General features: G+C 38.7%; 1 protein-coding gene across 6 annotated transcripts in view; it reads right to left on the bottom strand.

The window, feature by feature from the left end:
• Window positions 1-19,286, bottom strand: part of LOC127064707 (latrophilin Cirl-like) — a 250,170-nt gene that overhangs the window by 139,549 nt on the left and 91,335 nt on the right. For all 6 annotated transcript variants that reach the window (XM_050996161.1, XM_050996162.1, XM_050996158.1 and 3 more), the window contains one exon: window positions 1,663-1,788. In XM_050996161.1, coding sequence (XP_050852118.1) covers window positions 1,663-1,759 — 97 coding nt within the window. In that variant the 5' untranslated portion in view covers window positions 1,760-1,788. The remainder of the gene's footprint in view (window positions 1-1,662; window positions 1,789-19,286) is intronic.

The raw sequence follows: 19,286 nt of genomic DNA, 5'->3' as shown, positions 1-19,286 counted from the left end.
AATACTCAAATATTTCTTGTTCTTTTATTCTTTTCATTTATTTATTTCTTTCTTTTTTTTTCGCAGACCGCTCGATACGATATCCAAACGAAATATCATACAGAATAATGCTCTCATCGGTTTGCACGACCACAAGAGCTGCTAATAATATGACCGTTCGTTAAAAACGATAGTTAGCTAACGACCTGAAAATGAATTACAGAGACGTACGCGAATAATAGCTTTCGATGCTTAATTATCCATACTTTATATAGATTTGCTCGGTTTCGCTTGTCGATCGAATCAACGGGGGTGTCGGTTGAATTACTTAGAATGATGAAAAATGTAATTACGATACGGTCGATAAATCAATAATTTTGTAGCGTTTCAAAGGCAATGTCATCGATATACTATATATTTTATTCGAGCTTCCCCCTCTTTCTCTTTCTCTCTCATTCTCTCTTGCTCGATATCATTATTACGTGAATATCGATCGATTTAAAAGTTCGTTAAAAGTTATATGTAAGCGACGATCGTGAATATTGAAAGAACATCCTCGAATATTCTCGATGAAATAATAAAAATATAAGCATACTCATTTATATTAACTCGAAAGAGAAGCATGCCGAATAATTAATATCAAAGCGTATAGCTAACCCGGTACGATATTATAATTAGCACTTTCATAGATGTGGTCGAAACGAGTATTATCTATATGCTGCATCTACAATCGAATAAACTAAAAGCTTTGATTTCATGGTATTATTAACGAGCGCAATGTTAATAACCGAGCAGGTCGCAGCGTGCAACGCATATGTGAGATAGTCGTAGGAAATCTTCAAAAACTCGTATATAACTATCGAAGGCGCCAAGGACACTTAGGTTCCTTGATGCAGACGATTTATGATGAGACCTGGCTACCATCGAAGCGATTAGATCGAAGGGCCATAAACCCGAAACAATTACTGTCTCTGCTGTTGAAAAGTATACACAGTTATTTTCTGAAATAGTAAGCCCTCAAAATCTTCTTGAACAATTTCAGACTTATGTACGTAGCACTAATCTAATCGTTCATTGACTGAAACATAACTTGCTCCAAACCGCACCGGTTTCTCGTAGGAACTAATTAAAAGGAATTAACATTTTTAATTAACGAAACACGCTATCCCTCTGACTCGAATATTACGAGAAATTAATTCGCTATCATCTCAAGTATTACAATTTATTATCATAATTATTTTACTTGCAAATTTTGTACGAATCGTAATATAGTTATTATTGTTAACTATCGAAAGTATTTAAACTTAATCAGGTCGACGCATTTCTATTTCGCAACGAGACGCGATAACACATACAGTTAAATTTTGTCGCGAAAAGTAATCGTACCTCGGGAACAACGTGCGATTTTCGAGCAAGCTAGTTTCCCCGTGTGAAAGTCGATCGAATGAAACAACAATCGCGTTTCAACAGGGTCTATAGAACTATGTAACGACTTGGTAAATTCATGTACATGCATAGGTAGCGGCGAAGATACGACGATTTCTATCTTTCCTGCACATAATTTCCGATACTCGGTGCTACCCTCTTCGTATTTCCAGTTATCTACGTACAACCAAGAAGAAAATCTAGATCGCTTTTAAAGCCACGAGATTCTCACGCGAGCAAACGTTTCTCGATTCTTACCTATATTTCGCGCGACGACTGTACGACCGCTGGTTAATAGCCATGCAAGGAGCAGCCCACCGAGCAGACCTTTCCGTCGACCCTTGCGGCACTCCATGGCACTCAGATTTCGAGCTCCGACTACGCCTGCAAGAAGAGAACAAGGATATTTTCATTACGAGCTGCTTTCCTTTTTTCATATTTTTTTGGATAAATCATCATCAATGTTATGAAACCATAATAAGAAATAATAATTCAATACCAAATGTTTCTACAAATTTCAAATATTTTCTTTTCATTTTTAACATCTCTAATAAGATTTTTTCGTGTGATTTAAAAAATCTAAGAACCGAATTAACTATCATCCAGCATATTAGTCCAAAGGAATGGTTTCTCGTACCGATACGCAGCTGCCATCAAGGAAGAACGCCATAAATCAGCTTAATCCGCCGAACCGAACAAATAAAACAAGTAGAGAGATATGGAATGAAAGTGTTTGTGTTTATATTTGTGTGTATGTACGTGTCAAAAAGAGAAAGGGAGGATGGCTTGGGTTGGATTGGGGAGGGAAGGGGAGGAGGAGGAGGACGTGGAAAAAGAGGCGTGGGTCGAATGTATACGTGAATGTGGGTTAACGAAGGCAAAAAGGAAAACAGTTTCGGCATCAGCATTTCGGCGTTTACCGAGCGCCGCACAATAGGATACCTTCGAATGAAAACATTCTACCCTGGTTTGCACGAGAGCGAAAAGATGAGCGAACGAGAGAGAAGAGAGAGAGAGAGAGAGAGAGAAAGAGAGAGAAAGATAAAGAGAACGCCGTACGCAGGGAGATGGAAATAGAGCGAAAGAGCGCCGCTGGCGTAGAATCCTCTTTTCCATTCCTCTCCCTCTCCCTCCCTCTCTCTCTCTCTCTCTCTCTTCTTTTTCTCTTTCCCTTTCTCTCTTCGATCGTTGCACCCACGTTTCGCGCGTTACCACACGACGAATCGTGAAAATGCACGGGCCATCGCGCCGAAAACATCGTTTTTTCGGTAAAACAACACACGTAGTTTTCAAAAAAGAAAAATAGAGAGAGAAAGAGAGAGGAAGAGAGAGAGAGAGAGAGAGAGAGAAAGAGGTGTGTGCGAGAAAAAAATATATATATTTATTTATTTATTTATTTTTATTTTTTTCTTTTTTTTTGTTCATTCACTGGCACAAGACCAGATCTCGCAATGCGCAGATCGCGTTTTTATTCCGAAAGAATTTTGAAATATACAAGATGAAGCAACGAACGAACCCATTAAAAATCTCGACCTCTTTCATACATGAAATTTCTTTTCCTATTTCTTTCCCTACGATTTCTACTCGATGGCGTCTGCGAAAAATTAATGATGAGGTGCATACACTCGTGAAGACTCACGAGCGACCAAGCTTTGTTTTCTTTCTTCCTTTCTTTCTTTCTTTCTTTCTTCCTTCCTTTTTCTTTTTTTCATGCTCAGCGCATTACACTAATGCTCCTAAGGATTGAAATAGAGACAAACAGAAAGAGAGAGATAGAAAGAGAAAGAGAGAGAGAAAGAAAAATAGAGAAACACATCTCATCCGTCGTCCTCACATTTAGTATGGAAAATTGCTTTAATGCGTTTTGTTTCATCACACGTTGTCGCTCTAAACAACGCGTATCCCTCTCTCTTTCTCTCTCCCATGGTTTAATCCTCGCAAGTGCAACTGGAACTCTATGGTACCATATTCTTCATAAAGATACATATCCATACAAAGAACTTATCAAAAAAATGTGGTTCATTTCGCCGTTTTCAAATATACATGCTGATTCTCATTTCAAGCCACAGAACAAATACCCACTAAATTTAAAACACAAAACGTTCGTGTATTTGAACACAGTTCTTTTCATAACTATAAGCTAAAAAATTATGCGAAATACCAATTGCTATGTTAAAACAATTTAACACGTACGCTAGATTATTTCAAAATAATCGGGATCAATCGTCGTTATTCATTTTTAATCGTTAACAATTTTAAATAAAAGCTATCTGTATGATGAGATTAGATTCTAAAAGGAAGTTAACTGTACTAATCACTGAGATTAGAAGTGATAGTATCACGATTAAATCTATTTAGAAACGAGTAATACAAGACGGAAAGAAGGCCAGCAACTTAATAGACGTACATAGTACACCCTCGTAAAGGCGACTCGACTCGTTTGATCTTGACTCTACGGATACGGTGAGATACATCCGAACATTGTATTACACCAAAGTAACATTATTACTACCACTACGATGGATAGATAGATAAATAGATAGATAGATCGGATCGAACGACCATCGAACGGCCATCCAATATTCCGAATTTTTCCAACGACTCTAATTAAGTCGTGCACTCTCGTTCTCGAGTTTGTATCGAGAAACCGTGCCTCTCTCGTTACTCCGTTGGCATTCGATGCTGGTTAATACGCTCGGCAGGATTAACGTGATTATCGCGGAAACATCTGTAAACCGTACGAGTTAACAATGATAATTGAATGCACCGCTCGTTCTCGGTCTACGCGAGTTGCACTGAGTGCATTGCAGCAACGACGACGATGGTGTTAGTAGTTGTAATAGTAGCAATGGCGGTCACATAGTGGTATCTGTAATGGTCTACGTCCTATCATCGTACCAGCCGATTCAGCATTTCGTTGCAAAATGCGTCTTCGTTTTCAAACGCGTGTGCCCGCACACTCGCTCAGCTTCGACGCATTACGCATAATTAATCCGACGATGGTATCGCTTCCTAATCTTGTATCTCTGCGTCCATCGCGCGAATAGAATCGGCAGTGCACGATTCTCCTTTCATCGATGTAACCGGACAGTCTTCTCTAGCTCTTTCCTTCTCTTTCTTTCTCTTTCTCTATCTCTATCTCTCTCTCCCTCCTCTTTCTCTCTTTCTTTCTTTCATTCTTTCTTTCTTTCTTTCTCTTTCTCCTTCTCCTTTTCTGTCTCTTTCTCTCTCTCTCTCTCTCTCTCTCTCTCTTTCGCTCTATCTATCTACCTCTATCTCGGTCGCTGCCTCTTTCATTTCGCCTTTCTCTCCGTTGGCGAGCCAAGAGAGGAAACGTTGGTAATCGCACAGCACGTTTGTACGCGCCGATAATCGCGATAAGAGACCGACGACAATGAGATTCCCATCTCGGAAGTTGGAGTCTCGACGATGCTCGAAGAAAGAGAAAGAGAAGTTTAAAGCTTACTATATATATATATATATATATTTAGTTCATACTCGAAGCATACTCGAGTAAATGTAACGAACCTCGTCTAACTCGTCCCTTTTTCTTATTTCTTTCATCTATTTTCAAAAGAATAGATGTAAACAGTGAAATGGTTAAAAAGTATAACTATATATTAAAATAATATCAATACACTTCGGTTTCCCTTCAATGAAAATTTTTAATCGTACTAAAAGAGGTTTCCTCATTCGTGTTCGATCCAAATATATCCTACTATTCTTGCATTATTGATCGAACATTAATACAGTGCTAATATACTAATGCGATGCTATACGGGTTGCTCATTTGAGTCTCATATCGCTGGTAAATAAAGTAGTAATATTCGCTCGTGACAATATCGGGCCGCGTCATCGATATTGGAAATACGCGGCCGTGATAAATAACTAGGTTTACGCTGATCGTATATTAACGGTATGACATTATCAACATTATTATCTCTTCGATTTAAAGATGAATAAGAAGGGAAGAATTAAAAAACTAGAAATGTATTCGTATCATTTGATCAAATCGAAGAAATTAAGTTTTATTTATTTCTTGCAGATTTTAAGAAAGAATCGATCGAAAGACGATCCCACAGGCCAACGATAATGTAATATCATGTCGAGTTTTCGAAGCACGCGAAGCTCTCCAAAAATTTCTTAGGTTCGCGTGGCTTTGGTGCTCACATTTGAAGCATCCATTCCCTTCTCACCGAACGACGTAAATAGATCGAACGCCGTCGATGGCGAAGGGTTAAACGTGAACGACACGCACACCCAATGCCAACCCTGTCTTAGAGAAAAGTAACGACGGTAGCTCTACTGTCTCTCTCTCTCTCTCTCTTTCTCTCTCCATTTCTGTGTGTGTGTGTGTATGTGTGTGTGCTACGTAACCTCACGCGGGTATTACTCACGAACGAGTAAGTAACCGTGGTCTAATCGGATTTCGAAATTTCCTCTCCGTCATCGTTCTTGTAGTATAGAGTACCAAAGGACTAAAAGGAAAACAAAAAAAGAAGAGAAAAAACGAAGAAAAGTAAAGCGATGCACTTCGAATGCCCAAATGATACGACAGAATTTTCGAAATTACAATCGACATTTTCCCACTTCAATGTCAACGAGGATGATATACGATATAGGTACTATCTGTTATTTGTCTACAATATGAAGGAGCAAACACAATGTTATTGTCACTATTTTAACAATCAATTGAATTGAATCGTTTAATATCAAAAAATAAATTCTCCTACAATCGTTCACAATCTTTCATAATTATTAGAGAAAGTTGTTTTATTCTTAAACGGGACGAAGTAAGAATTTTGTTACACCTTTGTGACACTATGTGGAACACTCGATGTATATATATATATATATACATATATATTTTGTATATAAGATGTACACGTATATACCTATACATATTCGTCTATGTATCTCAAATCTTTTATCCTTTCGTCGAAAGCCCCCTTACCCACCCTAACCGCTCCTTCCAAGTTTTCGTTGAGATACGTTCGAAATGCTCGAACATCGATAGATTGAAGCGAGCCACTCCCACTCTATTCTATATCATATATGTGTATATATGTGTATATATATATACATATATATAAGAAAATATATAGAAATATATAGCGTATATATCTTCTTCTCGAGTATCGCTGGACACGCTCGACTATGCCATCTTCTCCTTGTCACTTTTATCTTTGTCAGTGTCCTTCACTTTTCTTCCTTTCTTCTTGCGTTTACTTACTCGTCCACTATGTTATTCGACTTTCTTCACTCGCTTTAATAAGACGAAAAAAAAGAAGGAAAGAAAAGAAAAGAAAATAAAGAAAAAGAATAAGAAAAAATAAATAAACAAAGGACAAAGAATGAAGTCGTACACAACCGCTATAGGTATTATACAGACAAGCTAGAAAAGAAAAAAAAAGAATTTTTATCCGAGCGGAGTTTCGTACTCCTCCTCTCGAGTAACTACGTGCGATGATCTTGGTTTAGGATCCTCCACGGAACGAGGGCTTGCTTTTCACTTAAGACCGAGAGAGACGAGAGGGTCTCTAACTGCTAGACATTATTCGTTATTACGGCGTGCGTACGGTAGGGACTAGAGGGTGGAAGGGAGGGAGGGAAGAGTGGTACTCGCTACGGCTCGGGCAACGTCGATAAATCTCAAGGAAGAGGAAGATAAAGTCCGGTGGGTATACGGGGCTCAAAAGTGAGGATCGTCTTCCGTCGTGGAATCCTCCTCTTTTCACAGAGGCTCGTTCTTCCTCTACCTTTTCTCTTTCCATCTCTTTCTTTCTTTCTTTTTTCGTTCTCTCTCTCTCTCTCTCTCTTTCTTTTCTCACACCTATAGCTCCCCTCGGCCTTTACCTCGGTGGCAGATTTCCATCGGATAGTGGCGGCTACTGTAGTGAAAAAGAGAAAGTAAATGAAAAGATAGATAGATAGATAGATATATGGAGAGAGAGAGAAAGAAAAAGAGGGAAAGAGCAAGATAGAAGAGGAAGAAAAAGGGAGACAACACGAAGAAGAGCCTCCAGTGACACGAGCAGTCATCTGCTCTGCCAACAACGAGAGTACCAACGGTTAAAGCCACCTCGAAAATCTTCCTTCTCTCAAGAAAACGTCTCTCGAGAAACGTCGAATTACTTTCGTAGATTGTTTTCTTCTTTCTTATTTACTCTCCTCTCCTCTTGTCGCCGTTCTTTATCATTCGTTCGTTGTTTTACCTCGCGAGTCTTTCCACAAATCTTTTCAGATTTTTTCTTTCTTTTTTTTTTTTTTCATGTATATATCACCGAACATGATATACGATAAATGATCGAAACCGAACAAACCGTGTCTTTGTTCGTACAGCGTTACCATGTTCTTCCGCTTTCAAAGCACCATCTCTCATGCCCGACGGGCACACGCGCTGGAGCGCATAAATTCGTTCGTTAATCGCCAAGCGATAACAATAATCGTCCGAGATAATCGTTCAGCATTAATATTAATGAAGCGTTCGTAATTGAAAATTTCGAGCTTCGATTGAGCTCACTGCGTTATTCGATTGAACGATGAATGTAAATCGAAGTTTGTATTTTTCTTCGATTGACATCTCCTTTGAATATTATTACATATTAATCAACGAGAACAAAGTATAATATTTATTTTAAAGATTTCCTATCAATTGACAAAGAGATTTAATAATTATATTATAAAATATAAATTAGTTAAAAGTTATAGAATACCCTTGCATCGAGATTGAAAGGTTTGTCGATTCAAAATGCGATTCAAAATTATAATTCAGCATGATACTTAACTACTACGTACAGAAAATAATTTTTCTTTTTCACAATCGTTCCATCTCCTTCCCTCTTTCTCATTTCGAGATATGCCAGGCGTCGAAGTCTCCCCCATCCATCGAGTATCCCTTCTCTTGCGGGCCTACCAACGCGAACATTTTGTGCTGCACCTCTAATGAAAAGCATTCTCTGTCCCTTTCTATTCCCTTTTTCCACCCTATTCTACTTTCCAACCTTTTTTTTCTTCTCCCCCGATTCTCATAATTCTTTTTTTCTCTCTCTCTCTCTCTCTCTCTTTCTCTCTTTCTCCCTCCTGTTTTACAACAAGCGACACAATCCGATCGGCTGATAAGATAAGAACCGAAAGGCGCGTATCGAGTCACCTTTAACGACAAATAATTCGGTGAACTCGCTTACGCATGGCGCAAGCACAAAGAAAAGACTGAAACAAAAATCAAAAGTGAGAGAGAGAGAGAGAGAGAGAGAGAAAAAGAGAGAGAGAGTGAAAGGGTGAGAGATGGAAGGACAAAGTCGAAGGGAGAATGCGATACACGTCGTGAGCGTGGTAGGGTTATTAATTCTCAGACAGTACCACTAGCGTAACAAAGCCATCTGGTAATGGGCTCTTTCCCTGCCCGATTACATGGTCGGAAGAAAGATAAAAAAAGAATAAGAGAGAGAGAGAGAGAGAGAGAGAGAGAGAGAGAGAAGGAAAAGCACGAGGCTTCTACAACGCGCAGATCGTTGCCGAGGTTTGGAGCACTTCAACGAATTTTTTTCTTTCTTTCTCTCTCTCTCTTCATATTCATCTTCATCTTTTTTTCTCGAGGAACGAACGAAAGCGAATACAAGGGAAACTCGATTAGCATGACATTTGCATTTTTTAAACGAATCGCGCGGCAAGGAAAAGTTCGCTGTACGAAGAAAATCTCGTTTCTCCTCTTTTCTCACGATACCTACATATGTATGTACATATCTACGTATCTATGTATTTGTTTCGTAGTACTCGAGATTTACAGATCTACCGTACACTAACACGCTATATCGTTTCTTTTCTGCTTACAGCATCATATATCCTAATCACTATATTCCAACTTCCTGAATTAATCGTATGAGCTTAAAAGAAAAATTAAAGTAAGAATTTTATTACTGTCCTATACTGAGATTCTTTATTGCGAGCTATGTAACCTATGAACATTAAAAGAGATTAGAATGTGAACTTTTGCCTTGCGGCTTGCTATCGTCGATAGAGAAAGAGAGAGAGAGAGAGAGAAAGAGAGAGAGAGAAGAGTCTTCACGATTTTATGATATACCTACTTACTTATTTACTTTGTCCATTTCTATCTCAATCGTTTTATCTCTACGTTACCACAATGATCTTCATCCTAGTAGTATTAAAAAGAAGAAAAGGAAGAGAAAGAGAGTGGAAGATTCGCATTATTTCTTACTCGAACCAAAAGAGGAAGAGAGTTCGGTCGTCTCGAAAGAAAAACTTTTCCTATTTCTCGTCTAATATCTCGGCCAACGACGTATCGTTAAGAACAGAGGAACGTGCAATACGAAGAGAAACTATCGAATCGATAAATATAAATCATTCTGAAGTAATCTAATCTCAATAAAAATAAAGAAAAGCTATAAAAGAGAAAGAAAGTGACGAGTAAAAAAACAAAAAAAAAAGGAACCGAAAGAAAAGAAATAGAAAAAGAAAAAGCTTCGACTTCGGAAAATTATCGTCTAGCTTCCACGATTGTTTATCGATCATTAGAAAAACATTTCCGTTGAGCCATCAACGACAAACGACACTGGAAAAGACGAAGAGAGTTCAAATGATTCTATCGCATCGACGTCGATTTTAAAGTCCAAAAGATACGAGCTGTATCATGGTGGTATTTCGATGGATGTAATATATACCCAACGTTGCGGTTAACATCGGCTTGTGGTTTTGATTTGCGATTGGCAAATGGAATCGCGCGTTCTCCTCTGCACCATGGCGTCGATTCTCGAATGTAATGGATCGAACTCACCTCGGGTTATCTCTCTCCCTTTCTCTCTTTCTCTGTCTGTCTTTCTCTTTCTTTCGACGTTTCCTCTTATTCCCCATGATTCAAATTTGGCTGCAGTATGTTCGAAACCCCGCTCTTCCACTCCTCTTTCGGAATAATTCGAGAGAAGATAAAAAGTAACATAGCAAGCAAAAAAGAAACATCGAAACGATCGAAGAAGCCACGACGATGATGATCGAGTCCGAGTTTGCATGCCTAACTCGCGGTGGCAGTCGTGCGAAAAACGTTTCTTGCGATTCTTATAGATCTTTTTATTTATTTATTTTTTTTCTTTATCCCTCTCGAAGATGTAATACTCTTTTTGGCAGAGAAAGAGAGGAAGGGAGAGATATCGTCGATTGTAACGAAAAGATATCTTCCATTGTGATTATAGGATCGATGCTCTAAATTTTCAAACGATATCAGCATATCGTCCCTTTTAACGACCTATCGAGATTTCTAGACAAATCTAATTTAATGAAATCACAATAGCACGTACTATTTTATTGAATTTCTCGCAGCTAACAATAACGTCGACGATGTAATATCGACAACGATGTTAATTATTTTTAAAATTTTCATTAATAATTAAGAAATTTTGATAATTAATAAATCAAGACTAGGTACGAGTACGTTTTTTTTTTTAAAGAAAAAAATGAAAAATAAGAAATAATCAACAACGTATAGAGGCTACCCTTTCACGCTTCCGTTAATTTAAAACCTCGCTAAAAAAAAGTATTAAGGTACGTGGAGAAAGTAAAAATTTGTATCCTTATTCTAAAGGAAACGCGCTTGCGTGCTTTCGAGCGAAAGAGAGTTGAGAGAGAGAGAAAGAGATGAGAGAAAGAGAGAGAGAGAGAGAGAAAGAGAGTGAGAGAGAATGAGAGAGGAAAGAGGGGAAGAGGGAGAGTGGAAGCAGAGGCCGGGAAACGTGGAGCAAGCTGGGACCACCGACCACTTTGCGTAATTACCAGCTACCCGACCAGGACCGTACTATTTAATCGGGCTAAAGTGCAAAAGTTCTGCTTCCTCTCTCTCTCTCTCTCTCTCTGTCTCTCTCTCTCTCTCTCTCTCTCTCTCTCTCATTCTCTCCTCTGTATCCTCTCGTGCGCAAGAGCATACTTTCTCGTTCTTCCTCTCCGCAACGAACACGCACACATACAAGCTGTACATTCGTCAAATGCGTCCGTTACGCACACGTCTTTCATCGATGAATCGTATAGGAGTTATGATCAGAGAGGAAGAGAGGTCATGCCAAAAAAGTGGAGCTCTGTCAAAAAGCAACATGGAAAACGAGCTAGCCTTCGACCCGGTCAAATATTTGACCGGGAAAATGATATTTTTCTGTTGCTCCAATCGCGTCCTCCTTTTAACAAAAGAAAAAAAAGAGAAAGAGAGAGAGAGAAAAAAAAAAGGGTGAATAACGAGAGAATGTAGGAAAGTAAAAAATTGAATGTAGATATTAAGTTGTTCTTAAACAACTGACAATGAAATAGGAATGAATTCTATGTCTGTGAAGTTTGCGAATGAAATAGCACGATGGTTTTTGAATATTCCGACTGATTTATTTTATTCTCTTTTAAGCGTTAAAAAAACAAAGTGTCCTGGAAATTTCGGCTCTTCTGTCAGTCGAATGAATACAAAAGCAAAGAAAACATTCTATCGTTGACGAAATTAAAATCGACAGAGAGAGAGAGAGAGAAAGAGAGAAAACGCAAAAATTTTGTTTCAGAATGAATGGTATCTACGATAGAGAGTATACCAACGAGAAAAAGAAACGTCCCTTTAACGATGTCACTCTCAGCTGCGCTCGGGATTAAAATTACGTATGGAGGGTGCGACCGATTTGTAACGCTCAACGATAGGGAGAAATTAGGGAGAAATTTATTCTTCGAAATCTTTCACATTACGAAAGGAAATATACTTGAAACTTTCGTGAATCTTAAATACGTCTTCGTCGTCTTCATATCGATTCACTTAACTAATGATTTTAGTACATATATTAAATAACAATTTATAAAAAGTAAATTAATTGTTATAAAGGGGGATAATAAAAGTAATAAAAGTAACTAATTGATTTAAGGGGAGATTAGTGCTGTAATAACTGAGTCATTAATGAATGATATAGTTGTCAATAACCACGTTCTCTAAATTATCTACTAAACATCCGACAAGTCTCCGATTGCTAAATACAAAAATTATGACTCGTAAAAAAAAGGAGGGGTGAAAAGTTTGAATAAGAAAATGACTGGAGTAAAAAGAAACTTGGGTAGGAGTTGTCAAAGAAGAGGAGAATGATTAGCGAGCCAAATGTCTCGTTGTTGAATGAAAAATAGGTTTTCGAGGCCGCTGGACAGATTAAAACTGCAATTACGAAAAGAATGGGCCGCTAAGAAACGAGCATTGAATGCGACCATGATGGTAGCCGTAAAATTAAACTAATTTAAACCGCGCTCTCAGCCACTCGCCTTCATCGTCGCTCGCTGTTCGTCGAGACTCCTCTTCTTATTTCTTTTTGTTTTTTTTTTCGTTTTCCTTTCGTTCATATCACGCTTTTGCTTTTTGTTTTTTTCGTACGATTCAGGTCATAGCTCTACTATTTCCTCTCTCTCTCTCTTTTTTTATGCAGAGCAACGTAGAAATCACACGATCTCTTTGTAAAAGAATTCTTTGTTTTCATTAATGGAAGAAATTTATTTTTTAAATATTCTTTTTTCTTTTTACTTGAATTTTACATTTAAAGGAAAAAAACGTATTTGAATCCATCGCAGTTTTGAAAGAAAATGTGTATGACTGACATACATAAATGTCACCCTATCCATAGGTCATTAAACTTCTTTCCACGATTCGACGTTATTCTCTGTAGAAATTATACGGAATATCGAGATAAACCCAATGACCCGTGATAAAGCGATACACTCGTAAATCAACCGGCAAGAGACGTAACTTTCGAAGCGTGCGGAACTTTTATTTCGCCGAACGTTGCCGAGGACATATATATATATATATATATATATATATATATATATATAATACTATTATTTTCGTGAATATCATATTTTTACGACTTTTTGTTATCGCCACAACCTCCTCCTCCAAAAAACAACACTGTGAAATGAAAATATAAGAAGATTCGAAAATTTAATTAAATTCAATTTATTAAAAAGAATTTGTTGTGGATGGACAAAAATTTTGTATAGTTTATATGTAATTCCCTACATATTCATCGATATAATAAATTTTGATTGATATATTTCATCGTCATTCCGTATTCAAATAAAATACGTTCAATGATTATTTTAATATAACGATAATTGCAAGTTGAAGCAGAAGGTTTTTCGTATCAGTTGTCGGGGAATAATTTTGGTAACGATAAACGTTTCTCCAGCATCCACATCCATTTATCTCCCGCAGTTGGTCCACAAATTTAGCACGGGCTTCTGTGTGACTTTTTTCCACAGGTGCTTCGGTAATTCTCGCCTCCATCCGTAACAGAGGCCAAGCGATTCGAGCGAAAGAGAAAGAGACAGGAAATTCGAGCTTACCCGGTCCACGGTCATCCGTCTTCCTCTTCGTTTTTCACCTTCTCTCTGTCATCGAGCTACCTTCATCGCATTTTCATGCCAGCGTGTGTTTCGTTCGTCGGCACCGTGGTTCCCTCATATTTATGCAACGATCGGATGCCACGGCTGGACACAGATCTCACCGGAAAATGCTTTCTACCGTAAACGAAAAACGTTGACCGTCGGCATCTTTTTCTCACTCGTCCTCCTACCTTCTTTTTCTATATTTCCCTCTCACTACCTCTCCCAACGAAAGAGCCCTCATTCAAAGGCGGATTTCGCGTTTACACGTACGGTCTTGCTTTAAAATTCAAGTTTAAAAAAGGTTGGAAGACCAAGGGAAATGCTCGCACCCGCATACACCAACCGATGTATCTCGAGATTTTCATATCGTTTCTTTCGAGGATTATGGTATGTGCACACTCGTCCGGATCTATTGCGTTAGCGACTATACCACACATGGCTTTTCTTCGGCATCCGTGTTCGAAAGGGAATCTACGTTGTTAGAAAGTCATACGTTTTATCCCTAATGCTCGGATTTTAATATTTTAACCTTGTCTTCGGAGAATATTCGAAGATAGATAGATACGTAGACGGACAGATAGAGGAAGAGAAAGAGAGAAAAATAATTTCAAGTTTAGAATTCTATAAGTAAAAAAATAATTCGAAATTCACCAGCGTGAAATTAATTCGAGGCAAATCTTGTGATATATTCGGTTAAAGGCGATGTTTCAATGCGAAGCAAAAATATTTTCATACATTGAAAAATACAGAAAATCCGTGTTGGAGGCGTAATCGCTTCGAATGGAAAGTCGAGGACGATCGATTTAATGCCACGGCATTAGCGACGTCACGTAAATTCTTAAAGCTCGCATTGACAGGACGATTATCGTCTTTCGCTGCCGAATAGATTAAAAGGATGCGATACATCGGGTAAGCCGGTTGGTCGGTAAGCAGCTCGCATACATGGATTCCAGCGTGAATTTTAACCGTGAAAATATGCTCGCTCTCTTTGTACGAAGAATCCAACGTTGGAAGGTAGGATAATCCGCCGAAACGAACAAACTCGTTCCGAGGTGCTTCTTCCAAGCGCGGAGACCACTCGACGTAATGCTAGATTATGGTTAGAGCTCGAGCTCCTCCTCCTTCATTCTCTCTCTTTCTCTCTTTCAAGTTGTATTCCATAACATCTTGGCCGCATCGTCCTTGAAACTCGGAAAGCATCGCCGTAAGAACGACGCCATGCTGTCAGACATGAACGTCTTGGAATTTTCTGCCTTGCCGAGGAAGAAGAAAATACGACTACGCCACCGACGTTGACTTCACCATTACTATTATCACCACTACCACCATCGAGTACCATCATCGTGTATCGTGATGAGCATGGCAAACAACGACAACGGCAGCACCGGCATCGACGTAGCGCGCGAGCCAAGAAGAAATTTCTACCTTCTTCTTTGGGTTTCGCAGGAAACGATGAGACGAGGGAGAGGAACGAAAGAGAGAGAGAGAAAGAGAGAGACTACTCGTGCCCTTTTTCGATACATGCGACAAGCGGCGAAACGTAGCGTGAACCGAGCGATTACGCGGATCAAAGATTACAGACGAGTACAAAAATAAATACTTGTTCAAAAGAAGGACACTCTCCAAGCACTTTTTCTCCTTACTTTTTCTCTATCATTTATTTTATTATTTACCCATTTATACTCTATTTATACTCATTTTGCCTTAGTACTCATGCTGGTACTATTATTATTATCGTCTTTAGCAACGCGCGTAATTTTATAATCGTCTATATTATATAACATTGTCATTTCCTTTACGTCTTTCAATTTGATAACTATCAAGAAAGCAAATGTTTTTAAAACGAATTTAAAGTGAGAAATGAATGATCGATGAATTTATATGTGTTAAAATGTACGATGTATGAGTAGTCACGACTCGTCGTCGTCGTCGTCATCGTCGTCGTCATCGTCGTCGTCATCTTCCTATCCCTTAACCGACCCTTCGTAAAATAATGCTGCTTGATTGGTAGGTAAGCCTCAGAGAAATAAGTGGAAGTCGGAACGATCGTAGAAGTCATTGAAATATTAATAGTATTTCCTCGGTTGGTAGTCATTTTTATGGATCTACGCAGGCGGTTTTTCAAAGATAAAAGAATGAATTTTGCGGATCAAAAAAAAAAAGGAAGAAGCAATAGAAAGAGAGAGAGAGAGAGAGAGAGAGACTCGTTTCGCTCGAGCCACGGAGACGAGACGAGACACGGAGAGAGTCCGGTTCTGAGAACATACGATCTCCTGCGTACGTGTATACGCATACCCAAACCATTAATTACAACTCATTAGGAGAGTAACCGCCATCTGTCCTGAGCTCGCTGTGAATCACTCTTAATCATTTCATCTAGAGTCGAGTCGCGGTGACTCGTATTCCTCTTCTTTCTTCTAATCTTCTTCTTGTCTCCTTCTTTTCTTTCTCTCTCTCTCTCTCTCTTTCTCTCTCCCTTTCTTCTCCTACCCGACTTATACGTCGAGAAGATGGACTACAGGATGTATAAGCCGATAAAACAAGCGAGATGCCCTTGCCGATCAAGATGGCCACCGCTCGAACATATCTTACGACTCTATGTGAACGTAATGGTATATTAATTATGTAGAAAGACACGATCGATAAATCGCACAATCGTCGTATCTGTCTTTGTTCCAAGTTTATGTCTTAAGAATTAATAACCTTAGGTATCCATAGATATTTTCCACTAATATATGTTACCGTATGTGGAATAGATCTCTTCGGGCATTACGATTGATAGTAAAATTGGTTTGATTAGCTTAGATTCTAAAATTAATCTTGATTTGGAACTAATCGTAGAAACGATTCTATCGATGACGAACAAAGAAGAAACAAAGAAAAAATAAAAAAATTGATCGTGGTGAAGCAGTTATCGTGAGTCCTTCGGTGACCCTTCACGCGTCTCTTGGAAATAACAAAAGCGTGTGTTCGGAAATACGTGTGTATACGTATATGTGATACTGAGAAAGAAAACGAGACGAGAATGATGAAAACGACGAAGCAGGAGATTACCTCCTTCGCTTGTCGAGGTCAAATGTCTCTGCATGATCGACGTAAATACAAAGGAAAACTTGAGTCGTTCGGTATTTCTACGACGGCATAAGAAATATCTCACGCAGGCAGCATAAAAAAAGAAAAAAAGAAAAAAAGAAATAAGCGTTCGCGTTCAGTGAGAAAATTTAAAGGGAAACGTCGGTTTTGCTGTGAGCAATCGTTCGACCTTCGCAAACAAATTCCGCACACTCTTTCCCCTTTTTAAGGATAATTTTTTTCTTAATTCAACGAATACGATAGATTTTCCAGAATCGCGTAACCTCGATTTTCTACCTTTTCTTCTTTGACAACTTATTTACACAATTTAAAATTCCATTGTCAAGCGAGGAATTTTCAAAAGCATCTTTGCATGTTCCATCTCGTCCATCGATATCATTTCATAAAATACGTAAAGGTATTAGGATATGAAAGCGACTCGAAGAGAAGCCATTGAAAAATCTATAAATACTATACGGATATTTAACAGTGTGAATGCCACGACCAACATTTTATTTCCACAAAAAATACCAACAAACGTAAGAAGAAGAATAAGACGTTATATGAAAAATAAAGTCAGAATACTTTTTTATCTGGATAGGTTTAATGATAAAATATGGATTTCGTCGTTCTTAGTAAAGAAGATGAAAAACTTCGTCTCCGAATTTCGTACAACGTAGGAGACGATAATAGAAAGTCGTAGAAATTTTTTATTCAGGTTCTTCCTACTTGCCGCAGGTCGACGCGTTGAAAGATTTTCCAAGAGATATGTCTCTCTCTCTCTCTCTCTCTCTCTCTCTCTCTCTCTCTCTTTTCTTAAGTCCACCTTCCAACATTCTAAGAAAGACAAATTTCGCTGCCGGTGGAAGATTTTTCGGCGTCGCTAGGCTAATCGCGTTTTACGAGAGTCGAGGTTAATAAAAGGAAAAGCCGAAAGAGTCATTAAAGTCGGTGAAAGAAGTTGGATTCTCTTCTTACCCCGGGAGAGTAAGAAAATAGAAAAGAAGAAAATAAACGTGAGAGAAAGAGAGAGCTACACGGAGAGAGGGAGAGAGGAACTGAGGAAGAGAAGTCGTGGCTTCCGTACATAGAAGTCAGTTCCGAATATAGGCTATTGTCTTTGGTGAATAATATCGAGCAACTTCGTCTGGAGTTTGCGGGGCTCGAAAGGTCAAGAGGTCGACCTCCTCAATAGCCTACCCGTTGCCGTTGTCGACCTCACCAAGAGAGAAGTGGAATCGTTTTCTTTTTCCTATTTCGTTCATTGTACGTCGTGTACAGTTCGTTAACTGCATCGGCTTCTCGGTCTCTACGGCCGCTGAGGTTAGTAACTTCTTTCAATGAGAATAAAGTTATGATCTTGTTTCTATTTCGCACTGGACCAGCTTTCTTTCTTTTTCTTTACTTCTTCTGTACTTTCTATGTTCTATGTCTCCACATGGTGTTATTCGATAACATTTTCCGTGGGAACCATCGAACTTATTTTCTATCCTATTTCCTCCGTAATAATTTACAAACAAACTTTCCATTCTCTCTCTCTCTCTCTCTCTCTCTCTCTCTCTTTCTCTCTTTTCCTTCTTCGTGTGCATGCGTGCGTGTGTGGTCTCCGTTTCGAAGATATTTTTACATTTTTTATATTTGATCTTTCACTCACAATATTTCCGATAAACATGCACGCTTTATTACGAGTTTAGATGTCGATATTTGAGAATGTTTCTATTAGCGAACAGTCGTTCCTTTCTTTCGCCCTAACGCGTTTTAGTCCTTCTCGTTTTATTCTTTTCAGTACCTACATAAAAACTATACTCTGTAGAACCTTCACCCACATACGACCATAAAGGGACTTAATGGAGCCCTCCCTCCCTTTTTCTCTTTCTCTCTCTCTCTCTCTCTCTCTCTACCTATTTCCTTTGTTTCTCCAGTCTCTCCTTTCTTCTCAACGAAATCGTATCTCAACCAAGTACGATCCTTCGACCCTTCACAAGTAGAAAGACATTTCTTTTCTCCACCACGAGTAAAGCCGAGCGTAGCTAATCGACGAATATATCTTTCGTAGTTCATTAACGTTTCCATTCGACGCAAGCGATACAAGATTTATCGTTCCCTCGACGAGCACTGGATATTCGACACTCCACCGAAATTCAAGCACGAAACCAAGATTCGAATATACTTAAATTTTAATACTCGTTATCGCCGAGGATGAAAATCTCCCGTCTCTCTTCCTCTTTTCATAACTCGAGAACGATCGAGATATTAAAACAGTAATCCGACGAAGCGAGATAGCGCGGAGAAACAAAAGGTGACGTATCGGACGGAACGGAGCTCGGGTCGATCATAAGAAAAAGAAAACTAAAACGAAGAAGGAAAAGAAGGAAGAGGAGAAATAAGAAGAAAGATAAAAGAATAGAAGA

Source organism: Vespula vulgaris, chromosome 6 (genome assembly GCF_905475345.1).
Source record: "Vespula vulgaris chromosome 6, iyVesVulg1.1, whole genome shotgun sequence".
In the NCBI taxonomy this organism is placed as follows: Eukaryota; Metazoa; Arthropoda; class Insecta; order Hymenoptera; family Vespidae; genus Vespula; species Vespula vulgaris.
This window is presented reverse-complemented; position numbering and strand designations above follow the sequence as displayed.